The sequence below is a fragment of the Diaporthe batatas genome (genome assembly GCF_019321695.1).
Source record: "Diaporthe batatas strain CRI 302-4 chromosome Unknown Contig00016, whole genome shotgun sequence".
Lineage (NCBI taxonomy): Eukaryota > Fungi > Ascomycota > Sordariomycetes > Diaporthales > Diaporthaceae > Diaporthe > Diaporthe batatas.
The window spans coordinates 1,237,161-1,251,223 of record NW_025408563.1 but is presented as its reverse complement, the minus strand read 5'-3'; the positions used below and the strand labels follow the sequence as shown (position 1 = coordinate 1,251,223).

General features: G+C 56.9%; 4 protein-coding genes across 4 annotated transcripts; 2 read left to right on the top strand and 2 right to left on the bottom strand.

Annotated features, from left to right (window-relative positions):
• Positions 1–2,028: 2,028 nt before the first annotated feature.
• KVR01_011731 (uncharacterized protein) lies at positions 2,029–3,216 on the bottom strand (the record flags this gene model as incomplete). The annotated part of the gene is made up of 1 exon (XM_044794151.1): positions 2,029–3,216. The coding sequence occupies one exon, from the start codon at positions 3,214–3,216 to the stop codon at positions 2,029–2,031; it is 1,188 nt and encodes a 395-aa protein (XP_044639440.1).
• Positions 3,217–5,042: 1,826 nt separating this feature from the next.
• On the top strand, positions 5,043–9,363 carry KVR01_011634 (uncharacterized protein). The gene is made up of 5 exons (XM_044781778.1): positions 5,043–5,710; positions 5,765–6,221; positions 6,273–7,214; positions 7,264–7,678; positions 7,732–9,363. Exons 1-5 carry the CDS (start codon positions 5,447–5,449, stop codon positions 8,711–8,713), a joined length of 3,060 nt encoding a protein of 1,019 aa, XP_044639343.1. The 5' UTR covers positions 5,043–5,446; the 3' UTR covers positions 8,714–9,363.
• A 9-nt stretch (positions 9,364–9,372) lies between these two features.
• Positions 9,373–10,772, bottom strand: KVR01_011699 (uncharacterized protein; the record flags this gene model as incomplete). The annotated part of the gene is made up of 1 exon (XM_044794050.1): positions 9,373–10,772. The coding sequence occupies exon 1, from the start codon at positions 10,156–10,158 to the stop codon at positions 9,373–9,375; it is 786 nt and encodes a 261-aa protein (XP_044639408.1). The 5' UTR covers positions 10,159–10,772.
• A 386-nt stretch (positions 10,773–11,158) lies between these two features.
• Positions 11,159–14,045, top strand: KVR01_011776 (fimbrin). The gene is made up of 4 exons (XM_044793361.1): positions 11,159–11,495; positions 11,569–11,779; positions 11,854–13,537; positions 13,613–14,045. The coding sequence occupies exons 1-4, from the start codon at positions 11,473–11,475 to the stop codon at positions 13,645–13,647; spliced, it is 1,953 nt and encodes a 650-aa protein (XP_044639485.1). The 5' UTR covers positions 11,159–11,472; the 3' UTR covers positions 13,648–14,045.
• Positions 14,046–14,063: the final 18 nt, after the last annotated feature.

Genomic DNA, 14,063 nt, shown 5'->3' with positions numbered 1-14,063 from the left:
ATTTTATTAATTTTATTAAATAATATTTTATACCTTATAATATTATAAACTTATTAAAAAAATAAACTATTTAATATAGATTATTAATTTACCTTATTAAATAAAAGCTATAGTTATATATAGTAGAAGTTCTTATAAAAATAGGAAAACTTTCTCTCCTAAAGCTATAGAGGCCCCGTCGAGGTAGGGAACCTCGGTCTGGATTATCTCATGGGCAGTTGGGGTCTCCGGCCCGGGAAAGGCAGCGCGCAGCGCCGCGCGGAGCTTGGTCTGGACGTCTGGGTTGGATTCCATGAACCTCAGGAACCAGGTCAGGGCGTTGGCAGTGGAGTCATGGCCGCCGACCAGCATCACGAACAACTCATCCAGCATGCTGATGTCCTTGGTGGGATCTGAGGGTGTCTTCCCCGCCCTCCTGGCCTCGAGCATCTGGCGGCGGAGGACCAGGTCCAGCATACACTGGTCCAGGGCGTCGGACTCGAGCTGCCCCACCTCCAGAAGCTTGAACCGGCCGACGGCCCTGTTCATCACGCGCCCAACCCCCGAGAGGACAGTCCGTCTGAACTTTCGGTAGCGCGGCGTGTAGGTCTCGAACCTTTGGGCCCATGCTGGAACAGGCTTGGTGGAGTTCTTGGAGATGCAGTCTCCGATATATCGAACTTCCTCTTTGAGCCATGAACCGCTGGGGGTGGGCTCGTCGTCCGACCCCCGGTCACCAGCGAGCTGTTTCTGCAGCTGCCTCGCGCTGTACCTGGTCAGGCCCGGCTCCTCACCCACGACGGCCACCCACATCGCGTCCAGTGCTGCATCCTTCAGGTCATCATGCACCGCGAAAGCCTGGTCCTTGTAGGCCGAGGATGCCTTGAGCCGCCACAGGTCCACGAGCTCGAGGGCGGCCTTGTGGATATTGAGGGCAACCACCCTGTGCAGGAATTCAGGCTTCATGACATCCTGCCAGAGCCGTTTCTGTGCGCGTAGCTGGGGCGTGTTGTACTGAGACAGAGCCCCCCTTGGGAACATGGGCGCGATGAGGTTGATTGCCATGGGCGCCTTGTCGAACTCCTTGTTCCGCCGCACCATGATGTCCTCGATCTCACGGGGGTCGTCGAGGACCACCAGGGGCTTTCGGATGCCGGGGAACAGGAGCTGGGCGATGGGCACGCCGAGCTTCTGGGTGGTGACAGCGAAAAGCGAGCTGGAGAATTCATTCGTGGCTTCGATGAGCGGCATCAAATTCGGGATGTCCCCGGTGATGCGTCCGGCTGACTCCTTGTTGTATGGGATGCCTGGATATGGCTTTGGCAGTAGCCTTCGTCGGAGCCAGAGGAAGGCCAGGACTATGCCAAGCGAGCCGATGACAAGATATCTCAGAGTCATGTGGTCTGGCATTTTGGAAATGAGATATTGTTTACCTGGGGCGCTGAAGATGATTGAGAAAGGGCATGACTGCAGGAAATTGTGCGTTGATGGAAAACAATGTCGAAGGATTGGGGTGTTGGTTCCTTGCTGGAGGCGGGTAGTACAGGTCCCAATTTAGCTGGATGATACCCAAAGTGGATAGGCCGACCAGTCAGAGCCACAGGGGCATCCATGCAAGAAGGTCAATTGATGGCTTCTGAGGCGCTGGCAATGGGTTAGCCTAGACATTCGTGAACACAATGCAACGACGAAAAACGTAGCACTTAGAGGTTGCATTCTGCACTGCTACACTAAGTAATCAAGAGGTAATTAAGTAAACAAATAAGTACGGTCTCCAGCACCAATCTAGGAGAATTGCTCGACTAGCTTTGCATCATTCTGGGAGGCATAATTTCTGTCTATTGCCTCGTCCGCCCAAAGGGGGGGAAAAACATGCCGAAGTGATGCATCAAGTAGGTGACATGTGGAGGCACGGCTCGCAGCGGGTTGCCCACCGTCGCTGAGACCAAATCGGCGACATGAACCCTGTGGGCTCGTGACAATCCCAAGTGGCTTCAACGAGATCCTGTTGAAGACAAGACTTACGCCATGTACTTCCCGTATGCCATTTCAACCCCGCAATCTGCGACGTCTCCCCCGACCCGGAGCCCTTCTGGCCGGCTGTGGCTTATTGTACGAACTCCAAGATATATCAGCCATCCAAATCCGCCTGCATTCTTCGAGGTCCTGCGCGTGCAGCCGCACGGCAAAGGAGAACGCCGGCAGCTTGTCCAGCCAGAGCTTGGCGGCCGGGTGCTCCTCGTCAAAGACCCTGTCCCAGCGCGGCGGGAGGTCTTCGCGGCGCTCGTGCGGCACGAAGTTGGGATTCTCCTCGGCCGGGTGGTCCCAGCACCCGTTCTCCCCCAGCCAGGCCAGTTTCAGCCGGCGCAGCACCTCCTTCTTGTCCTGTTCGACGAGCTGGGCTCGGTCCTGGGCGCTCACGACCGGCGAGTCCTCGTCCCATGCCCTCATGGGATCCACGGTGCCGTGTGAGCTGTACCGCCTGATGCCCCCGAGCCTGGGCGGGATGACCCCTTCGTCCCACTTGCGGGGGTGGATATCCTGGTCGTTGAGCTTCCTATCGTAGTAGTCGATGAGCTCGAGGTCATCGACGTCCACGAGGACTGTTCGTTCCTCGCCGAAGAGGCCGAAGAGGCCGCATGAGACGATGTATTCCATCGGCTTGATGAGCCTCGTCTCGCTGAGGATGATGATGCAGTGCTTTCTGCCAAGAAAACAGTAGTCCATGGTGGAAGCGGTGTGGGCAAAAGTTTCTATCGTCCATGCGTCGAGGGCTACGATTGTGTCTGGGCTCTTCGCAAGCCGGCACGGGCTCCTGTCAAGCGTAGACCGGTCGTCGTCGACATCGCGAGGCGCAAAGTAAAGGATGTCAAACTTCGGGTCAAAGAGAATCGGCCTCGGGTCCTGGTAAGAGTACTTGTTCTCACCGATATAGTCAATCCAGTTCCAGGCCCTCTGGCCCAGTCGTGGGCGCACGGCATGCTTCCGGATCTTGCGAAACACTTCTGGAATGGCCCTGGAAATGACGGGCATCCTAGTGTACTTGCTCACAATGTATCGCAAGGCCGGCTCTAGCTTTTTGTGGTCGAGACCCGATGGTAGGTTGGGCCAAATGACTTCAGGGATAATTCTGCTGTCGACGACGCGGACGGGAAGACAGTACGCGTAGATGTCCCAGCGTAACTCGTAAGGGAGGTCGAGGAAACGAGGAAATGTCGTAGCAGGTACTGATGCCATCGTGGCTGGTGATGTTTTCGAGGTGCAACTCGATTGGCGACAATGTGAGATGGAGAATAAGCACCGATGCGATGGATTTGAAGGTTGCAGACGGCAAGAATCGAGGTATGGGTGTAGTTTCGGTCTTGGAAGTCAGGGAAATGAAGCTTGAGAAGCTCGATGGGGCGTAGAGTGGCGCTCAGGCTGTACTAACGGAGGAACTTACCAAAGGCTGCAGTAGAAGTAGGGTTGAAGGCTGCTCGGCAAGACGTGAGGTAGACAGAGCCCCCCGTACTGGGTCGTAACACTGGGTGCCTGCAAAGTGAATACGTGGCTACGGAAAGACTGCCCAGGTGGGTTGGTTACCTAGGAGGCAGGTACGTTGATAAAAGTGACTTGGTCGAAGTGCGAGTCGTGTGAAAGTACGCCATTTCCGACGGTTCCCTCTCCGTCTGTAGCCTAATACTAACAGCATCTATTAGCCTACATTATACAAGTTATATATATTTCTCACTGCCTAGCTTTATCTGTGCGGCATCAGGCTAAGGCTACATACCCATGTATTACATTCTCTCTATACTATTATTAGTATTATACTTTTTAAACACTATGTCTTCAGCGTTTACTACTGTATAAAGGCGCTATATATGTTTTATATGTATCGGGATTAGACACGAGGTCGACTTCACCTCTTAAGGACATTCCTCCCCTTCGTTCAGGCAGATACTCAGGATATCAAGAAGAAAGATTAGTACTCAGTCAGCAACGTGCCGACCTCTAATACCAATTCTATGCTGTCCTGTGGGGCCGCCCAAAACGCAAAGGACCACACAAAATTGAGGGGAGAGATCCGTTTCAACTTGAAGAAGGCGTTTTGAACCCTTGGGCGTTTGAGTCTGTAATGAACAACCGGAAAGGGAGCAAAGCTTCCCATTCGAAGTTTGTAGGACAGTATCAAATCCCTTCCACTTTTTATTTCCGCCTCGAGTTACACTTGCGGTTCGTCAAGAAGCAGGCGGCTTCATCTGTTCCTGATCATGGGTGATTGCATCGTCGAAAATGCTGGCCAGATAGACAGCCTTGAATCCATCCTCAAAATCCACAAGGGAGTCTGTAGTTCTAGGGTGGTACATTCGGCCTGGCTTAGGGAAAGGACACAGTCGCTGTGGATGTCAGACTACCTTACCTGCACCAGGTGATATTCAAGTGAAACAATCCCTCTGAGCCAGTATGATGTTTTTGTCAGACTTGTGTGGCAGCCCTGCAGATGATAAGTGATTGCGACGACAAGAGATAGGAATGGCTTCAGAAAGATGGGCGAGAGTGTGGGACCGTCAAGCGTCGCCCACTCGGAAGGACCGGGGATCGCGATGGTTCTCCATGGCCAAGATGTTCTGATGCCTGGGATGATTCGCTGGGGCGAATTGCGGGTGGGAAGTTGTGGAAATCGGTGGAAATCATTGACATTAGAGCCCCTCGCAAAAACGGTGGACAGACTCAAACACGAAATTGATCAACACGGCATGCGACCGACATCTGCAATGGCCTATAGGCAAGCTGGCAGGCTGGATGGAGCCCCTGCTCCTAGCGTCGGGACGGTCGGGCTGCAGTCGAGGTTGTCCTGGTTGTGCAGGTGCTCGCTCGGTTGCTGCCGGCCGATCTGCCCCCTTAAACGGTAAGTGGCGGGAGGGCCTGCAGGGACGTCATAGCTCCTTCGGGACTGACGGTGTCATCCCAACCAGCTGATGGAGGAGCCGCGTGGGCGCATCCACAGGCCCTCATTGGGGGCCGGGCGCAGCTGCGAGTGAGACACCCATCCTGACAACTTTCTAATTATGAACCCTGACAAACGGCCAACAAGCAGCCACACCCTCTGACCCTTTAATCCAACTCGCTGTCACATGCACGCATCATCTGCCCGCGACACCACGTCAAGCTCATTTATGCTGCCTTCCCAGTTTGTTCCCGTCTCTTGTCGTCCTCGGCCAAACTACCGCCGACCTCTTTCTTGAAGACGTTGCGAGCAAGTCCCCCTCCACTCACGACTCAGCCGCCCTCTCGGGCTCCGCGAATCGCGACCTCAACCCACACCGATCGTCTACGGCCGTGCTTCGTGCCCTCTCATCCCAAGTTGGCGCCGCAGGGTTCTGCAGTGCACAGCGCCTGGAGGAGGGCGGCAGCGAGCCACGCCAGGCGCCACTCTGTCAGGACCTGGTCTTCCTCACAAGCCTCGTCCGCATGGCATAAGATTATGGCCTCTGGATCCGGTGCCGACAAGAAGGCAGAGAAGTCATCATGGGCTTCGGCGGTGGAATCTATCAACCCGTGGTCCGGCAGCCGGAGCTCGACGCCCACTCCCAAGGAGCCTCTCGCGGCCCCTCCGCCCAAGCCCGCCCCTGCTCCCACCGCGACCCAGGGAGGCGACCACAGCATCAACCCCATATACGGCATCAGTGCCAGGAAATACCCTTCCGACTGTCCGCCGCTCAAGGTCCAGTGGTTCCATGCTGTTGATGTAGGTTCCCGTGCCCACACTTGGAGAGGACTTGCTGACAGTCGACCACTGCAGGTGCCAAAGCGCAAGCCACAGCTCATCAAGGGCAAACGAAAACCCGACGAGAAACCACCCCAGCCTCCCAAGAAATGGGTCCCATTCTCCAACAATGACACAAGATCGATCGAGATCGCATATCAGGGCGTCCTCGAGAGCACAGAAATAGAACGGGACCGAAGCAACTCCGCTCCGACTAGGAACTTCTCAGGCCCGCGAAGGGGTTTAACTTCGTCCGACTCCGGCGAGAGCGACAAAGAAGGTGGAACCAAGGTCCCGGTGAATGAGGATTTCCTCTTCGATGTCGACATAGAGAAGCGCGAGCTCGCCCCAGTCTACTGGCTCGGTCCTGTCTACGATGTGCGTCGTGGCAGCTGGTTCTACCAAGAGGGCTCGACCCTCCGTCCCTGTGAGGAGAATCTCGCCGCGCAACTCGAGGAGGGCTTCCTTAAGTGCAAACCCTGGCTCTATCCTGGTGAGTTGGAAGAGCGACCCAGCAAACGACGGAGAATTAACTCCTGGTTAGCCCCAAGAATCCGAAGCGACAACAAATCCAAAAAGGGAGGAGACGTGACACCAAAGGGATCTGTTGATAACCTCAGGGCCCAGGCCGCTGCACAGGCCGACTCGTCTCTGAAGCCGCAGGGTCCACCACAAACACACAGGTTGTTCGGTGCCTGGATGAACTCGGTGGCAACATATCAGGACTCGACGACAGCATGGCTCAACTCCGACGGCGTCTTGTCATGGGTGACCTCGACCATGTACGAACGATTTGCTGGAGGGGGCTACATGAGTGGCGTCAAGCTTGTTCGTGGCTACACAGAGCCGGGAAAGACCAAGCCGAAAACGGACTCGTCCAAAGATGAGAAGGCGCCCACCACACCGACCGACGACAAGAACACGGAGGAACAGCTTGACAAGGCACGGAAACGGAGGTCCGCGCCCCCGACGACGAGGTCCGACTCTATTGACGTAGCACGTTCAAGCGGTGAGGAAGAAAGCACACTCAAAACAGCGATCGAGGCCCGAGGCGATACTCTCAAGCGACAGATATCAACATTGCTAGAAACCGAAAACCGCGACGTCGAGCTAGAGGAAGAAGCTGTGAGGAAGAGAGAGGAGAAGGAGATACAGGATGACTACAACGCACCAGCCGGCGAAACACAGGGGCGTGAAATTGAGCACCTTGTCTTGATCACCCACGGCATTGGCCAGTTGCTCGGCTTGCGGATGGAAAGTATTAATTTCGTCCACGATGTCAACACGCTGAGGAAGACGCTCAAGTCAGTCTACACCACTTCTGAGGATCTGAGAGCGCTCAACTCGGAAATCGGCGGAGGCCCTGGGAATTCTCGTGTACAGGTATTGCCCGTATGCTGGCGTCACCTGTTGGACTTCCCCAGGAAACGCGAGGAGAAGAGGAGCGAGCAGGATATCGGCCTTGCGACGACCGAAGAAGACGAATGTAAGTATTTGCTGCTCAGAAGAATGGCTTCCGCTGACTCATATTTCAGATCCTTCCCTCGACGATATAACGGTGGAAGGAGTGGCATTTGCGAGATCACTCATCTCTGATCTGGCATTGGACGTGCTCCTATACCAGAGCGCTTACAGGGAGCAGATCTCCGAGATTGTCTTCAAAGAGGCGAACAGGATTTACAATCTTTTCGTCGAGAGGAACCCTGGCTTCAAGGGCAAGGTTCACATCATGGGCCACTCACTCGGGTCTGCCATCATGTTCGATATACTGTGCCGCCAGCAAGAGATGAGAAAACAAGCCGAGCAGCCCAAGAACCCGCTGAGGATCTGGCCATCCGAAACGCCGAAGCCTGCGAAGAAGGACCCGCGAGACTTGACCTTCGACTTTGAGGTTGATGACTTCTACTGCCTTGGTTCTCCAATCGGGCTGTTCCAGATGCTGAAGGGGCGGTAGGTGTACATCTCACGGCGCAATCGATTGACTTGTTACTAATTTCGACTAGGACTATCAGCGCACGCCACCTGACCGATGGACTACCAGCAAACAGCCCCTTTGATCCGGACGAGGCTGACGATCCCTTCCGCACGGCGCCTCTAGCGGCCGATCACCAACGCATCTCCCCAGTCACGGGCCTGCCGTATTCTGTGTCGTCGCCTAAGTTGTCCCAGATGTTCAACATCTTCTACCCATCCGACCCGATATCCTATCGTGTAGAGCCCCTCATCTCACCCGCCATGTCTTCCCTGAAGCCTCAGAACTTGCCGTACACCAAGAAGGGTATCTTTGGAGCTGTGGCCCCACAAGGCATCTCGGGCATCGGGGCCAAGGTCGGGCAAAGTGTCAGCGGGCTGTGGGCCAGCGTCAGTGCGGGCTTAGCCAACAACCTGCTCAACCGCAGCCTGGGCTTGACCCAGGAAGATGTGGCGCAAATCACCGCCTCACAGCAGCAGCAACAGCAACAGCATCACACGCCAAGCCCAGCCGCCGGGAGGAACATCTCCACCTCGTCCGGCGTCATATCCCGGCAGGACTCGACGACAAGCCTCAGCCAGAAGGCGGCGGAGCGCAAGCGCCAGCTGGCGGAGGAGCAAGGCGGGCGCAAGAGCATCAGCGGCAACGACATGACGCTCCTGGACGACGACCTGGAGACGCTGTACAGCAAGTTCCAGAAGGGGCGGGCGGAGATGATCAAGGAGGAGGGCAGCGGCGGCGGCGGCAGCGGGCTCGACAACGAGGCGGAGAGGGAGGAGTGGCTGGCGCAGGAGAACAAGGCGGCGCGGGTGCGCAAGGAGGAGCTCAAGGTGCGGGCGCTCAACAGGAACGGGCGGGTCGACTACAGCGTCCAGGAGGGCGCGCTGGACTTCAACCCGATCAACACCATCGCCAGCCACATGGCGTACTGGGCGGACGAGGACGTGGCGCATTTCATCATGAGCCAGCTGCTCTCGAGGAAGGGGGAGGGGAGGGATGCTGGGCGGAGGTGATTGATGCTTTTTCTTCTTCTTCTTCTTCTTCTTCTTCCCTTTTGGTACTCTTTTTTGCACAGAGACGTCGGCATTCATTCACTTTAGACAGCAGGGTGTGCTGCTAGATGGGATTGGGCTACATGTAAAGACTGGCGGGCGGCAACTTTGGCATTGGTGTTTTCTCTTGGTTGGTTTTACAGGCTATGGTGGACCTTGGCTAGGTAGTATGGCGTTGTGTCTGCTTAGTGGCATTAGATCCGCCAGGTTTATGACAATTCTAGATGGACTATGACGAGGAAGCTTTTTGCTTTGTAAGTGAGCACTGACTTGGCATGGATGTTGACCTGAAAATGAACATGGCCCCAACATAGCCGTGCTTTCGTGTGGAGCATGACTGGGGGTTGTGGGTGCATCCATTTCCCTCCTGGCCTGGTCTATACGAACAATTGCATGCCCGTATTATATGGAACAAGAGCACGTTGGAATATTTGACTTTGTTGCTTATTTTTATATGCTATTGGATACACTGGCTGCTGTGGTGATTGGGATCACACACGATGATCCGTTGGACGCGTACATGACACCCCCGGCCGAAGTGATTGATGCCTCCCACACCCACTTACCACATCCACCTACCCACCAACCCCGCCAGAGCAAGGAGACCCCGCGGCACGCCCTCAGGGCCTCAGCACGCCCGCACCAACCAGCCGCCCCCACACCTCGGGCAGGGCCCTCGCATAGTCCTCGGGGGCGCGCCCGTCGTCGTCCCGCAGCGCGCGGAGGTCCTCCCCGCGGCGCTCGGGCATGCGGCCGATGCCCATCCCGCGCGCGGCGTCGAGGGCCTCCTGGGGGAAGGCGTCGAGCGGCAGGCGCGGGGCGCCGAGGAACAGCAGCAGCCAGACGGCGTCCTCCTGGCCGCGCTCGAGGGCGAGGTGCAGGGCGGAGCGGCCGCGGGCCAGGGGGTCGCGGTAGCTCAGGATGGCCGCGACGTCGCCGCCCTGCGCCCCCTCGTCGGCGGCGGCGTCGCTCAGCAGCTCGACGGCGCCGAGGACGTCGCCCTCGCCGCAGAGGGTGTGGAAGGCGCGGGGGCGGCGCTCCTCGGGGTGCGACTCGAGGTAGGCCTCCTCCGTGAGGGTGGGCAGGATATCGAAGTCCTCCTCGACGCCGCCCTCTGACGCGTAGCGCGTGCGGATCGTGGTCTGGTGCTGCGGGGTGTGGAAGACGGGGTTGGTGACGCTGGGGCCGGCCTCGTTGGTGGGCAGGTACTTGTCGCACGAGGGGCAGGTCAGGGCCAGGGCTATGTGGCCCGCCTGGTCCAGCAGGCACTGCCAGTGGTAGTGGCAGCCGCAGGGCAGCTCGAGGTCGTCCGGGGCTGGGGCCTCGCCGGCGTCGTCCTCGTCGGGCTGGGTGACGAGGGGGTCCTCGCAGACTTTGCAGAGTGGGGTTGAGCTGCTGCTTGCCATTTTTTCTCTAATTTTTATTTTTTATATATGGATGTGGTGTAGAGGGGGGAGAGAAAAAAAAAGGTTGGCAGCTGGATGAAGAGGGTTTCTGATCAGGCTGTCTGTTATCAGGATGGAGGTGGCAGACTGAATGGAAGGAGGAGGATGAGGCTAAGACACAGATAGACAGAAATGTCTGTCGTCCAGGTTGATGGGCTCCAGCCAGCCGAGTCGGGTCGATCGGGGCCAGAAAGACATATACAAGGACAGTTGCTCTCCGCCGTCCAGGGGGATCCGATCAACACGGAAGGGCTGAGAATGTGGGACACAATCCGGACGGCAGTAGTAAAAGGAAAACAGCAAAAGATGAGAAAGAAGCGTCGGGCTGGGCCGAATGCTACAAACGGATCGGCCACTGAGCCTGCAGATCGGGAGGGCCAGACGTCAGAGCCAACTCAAAAGAGCAAGTCATCGACTTGGATGGTTCATCGAGACGTCGGCGACACTTGAATTTACCTATGATGATGATTGTGTTGTTGTTTTGGGCCCGACCTTTTGGACAGGAGCAAAGGCAAAAACTGAAAGAACAGTCTCACTCGAGGAATTTGAATCAAGAAGGAAAATGGAAAATTTATCTCAAGGGCACGCAAGGGCACGGCGTCACTAGCTCGTGAGGATGAGGTTAGCCTCAAAACAGAAGGGCCTGAATATATGCGGATAAGGAGATACGTCGAGTCAGCGCGAATGACGATGGCCCAAATTGCATGTTGGACAGGCACCCCGCTATCTCGAATTCGGCCATGGGCATGAGGGACTGACTGCTACGGACTACGTACCATGTGCTGCGATGGGGGCGGCATTGAGTTGGGCTTTGGAGTCGCGAACCTAATGACTGCCTAACAATGCGTCGTCAGGCCTTTCTTGGCATCTCGCTTGACCTGCGTGCGGTACGCGTAAACCCGCCGTGGCTTGTACCTGGCAGCTACCTGGCAGCCTGGGTACGGGGTAAGTAGCCCGCGGGCTTGGGCAGAGACGTCATAATGCAAGGTTCCCACAGGTTCCATGCCCGCCCCGCCTGCCCGCCAGTCACCCAGCCCGACAGCTCCCTGGGCGGGCAAGGCGGGCTAATAATGGTTGATTAAGCGAATGATTGATCCCTCCTCCAGCTTACCTCTTGCCCCCCCTCCAACATGCGACTCGACCCGACCTGACGACCGACCGACCGACCTCCTTAGGCTGCGTATTTCCTTGGTCTTGCTGCCCTTCCCTTTCCAACACCATATCGCATCTAGCATCTCCAATTAGCAACAACATAGAGTGCATAACCACGCAACCATGAACGTCCTCAAGCTGCAGAGGTATGACGAGCCCCAGCACCCGGCTCCCCGGACTGCCCGCCCCGCTGACCATCTCTCTTGCCCCCAAACACAGGAAGTTCCCCCAGTTCCAGCAGAACGACATATTCGGCCTGGCAGACGCCTTCCGCAAGCTCGATGTCGACGACAAGGGCTACGTAGACGAGGCCACCGCCATCAAGGCCACCCAGGCCAGCGAGCGCCAACCTTACGATGTCGTGCGACAAGCACTCAAGGAGGTCGACCTCGACTCCTCCAGGCGCGTCGAGCTGGAGGACTATGTCGGGGTACGTACGGGACAAGGACACAGGAACAGACACCCCCAGGGCATCCCCTCAGGCTGACGGCATTGATTTAATAGCTCATCGCGAAACTCCGAGAATCCTCCCCGGCCCAGGTCGCCATGCGCACAGGAGGTGCCGCCCCCGCCTCCCCCAGCAGTGTCGTCGCACAGCGCACCGGCGGTGGCCACGCCCAGAAGTCCAGCATCAGCGGCAAGATCCACGTCCAAGGTTCGAATGCCAACATCACTCACACCATCAACGAGGACGAGCGCACAGAGTTCACCCGCCACATCAACGCCGTCCTGGCCGGAGATGCCGACATTGGCGACCGCCTGCCCTTCCCCACCGACACCTTCGAGATGTTCGACGAGTGCCGCGACGGCCTGGTGCTGGCCAAGCTCATCAACGACAGCGTGCCGGATACCATCGACGAGCGTGTCATGAACGTCCCCGGAAGGAAGATCAAGAAGCTGAACGCCTTCCACATGACCGAGAACAACAACATCGTCATTGAGTCCGCCAAGGGTATCGGCTGCTCCGTCGTCAACATTGGCAGTGGGGATATCATCGAGGTCCGCGAGCATCTCATCCTGGGCCTGATCTGGCAGATCATCCGGAGGGGTCTCCTGGGCAAGATCGACATCAAGCTGCACCCTGAGCTGTACCGGCTCCTGGAGGAGGACGAGACCCTGGAGCAGTTCCTGCGCCTGCCACCAGAGCAGATCCTCCTGCGCTGGGTCAACTACCACCTCAAGGCCGCCAACTGGCCCCGCCGCGTCGCAAACTTCTCTACCGACGTCAAGGACGGCGAGAACTACGCTGTCCTCCTGGCCCAGATTGGCTCGGAATACGGGTGCACAAGGGCCCCTCTGCAGACACGAGACCTGCTCCAGCGTGCCGAGGAGGTCCTCCAAGATGCGGACAAGCTGGGCTGTCGCAAGTTCCTGACCCCCAAGTCCCTCGTCGCCGGAAACCCCAAGCTCAACCTTGCTTTTGTTGCGAACCTGTTCAACACCCACCCTTGCCTCGACCCTATCACGGAAGAGGAGAAGCAGGAGGTCGAGGACTTCGATGCCGAGGGCGAGCGCGAGGCCAGGGTCTTCACCCTGTGGCTCAACAGCCTGGACGTCCAGCCCGCTGTCCAGTCCTTCTTCGACGACCTGCGCGATGGCTCAATACTGTTGCAGGCCTACGACAAGGTCATCAAGGGCTCGGTCAACTGGCGGCACGTCAACAAGCCCCCCGCGAACGGCGGCGAGCTGATGCGCTTCAAGGCCGTCGAGAACACAAACTACGCGGTCGAGCTGGGGAAGCAGAACGGCTTCTCGCTGGTCGGCATCCAGGGCGCCGACATCACGGACGGGCAGAAGATGCTGACCCTGGGCCTGGTGTGGCAGCTGATGCGCAAGAACATCACCATCACGCTGGGCGCGCTGGCGCAGCGGCTCGGCAAGCGCGAGATGACCGACGTCGAGATGGTCAAGTGGGCCAACGACATGTCGCGCAAGGGCGGCCGCAACTCGTCCATCCGCTCCTTCAAGGACGGCAACATCGGCACGGGCGTCTTCCTGATCGACGTGCTCAACGGCATGAAGAGCAACTACGTCGACTACGACCTCGTCACGCCCGGCCGCACCGACGACGACGCCTACCTCAACGCCAAGCTCAGCATCTCCATCGCCAGGAAGATGGGCGCCACCATCTGGCTCGTGCCCGAGGATATCTGCCAGGTCCGGTCGCGCCTGGTCACGACTTTTATCGGTATGTCTCTTTCAGCCCCCACACCCCCCCCCCTTGTTTACTTGCGATAAAAACATGCTAACGTCACTGTCACAGGCTCCCTGATGGCCACCCACGAGAAGATGCAGTAGTTCGTCACTGGGGAAGTTGAAGAGGCTTGACAAGTTGCATTTTCCTTTTTTTTTTTTTCAAAAGGGAGAGGGGAGGAGACCAAAAAGTTAAGGGGGACAGAGAGGGGTTTCTTGTTGGTAGCGTTCTCCGGGCTCTTCTTTAACGTGTTGTTTTTGGCCCTCCGCTTCGCGACGCGATAGAATTCTTTGTTTTTTTGTGTTTCTGTAGTACTTCGTGACAATACCTCTTGCAGAAAGGCAATCGATCCTGACTGGATGATGGAGACTTTTTTTTTTTAGTTGCACATGTGCTTTGAAATGCCCATGAGTGTGGCATTTTTGTATGCCTGTGTTGAACCTGTATGTGTTTTGCGTTTTTGTGTAACATTTGGAATCTGCCTCACCGAGGACCACCGTGACCTTTTCGAACAAGAGTG

Coding starts and splice junctions, on each gene's coding strand:
- KVR01_011634 (XM_044781778.1), top strand. CDS start 5,447: ATGGCCTCTGGATCCGGTGCCGACAAGAAGGCAGAGAAGTCATCATGG. Junction 6,222..6,272: donor CAAACCCTGGCTCTATCCTG/GTGAGTTGGAAG, acceptor ACTCCTGGTTAG/CCCCAAGAATCCGAAGCGAC. Junction 7,679..7,731: donor TTCCAGATGCTGAAGGGGCG/GTAGGTGTACAT, acceptor AATTTCGACTAG/GACTATCAGCGCACGCCACC.
- KVR01_011776 (XM_044793361.1), top strand. CDS start 11,473: ATGAACGTCCTCAAGCTGCAGAG. Junction 11,496..11,568: donor AACGTCCTCAAGCTGCAGAG/GTATGACGAGCC, acceptor CCCCAAACACAG/GAAGTTCCCCCAGTTCCAGC. Junction 11,780..11,853: donor AGCTGGAGGACTATGTCGGG/GTACGTACGGGA, acceptor TTGATTTAATAG/CTCATCGCGAAACTCCGAGA.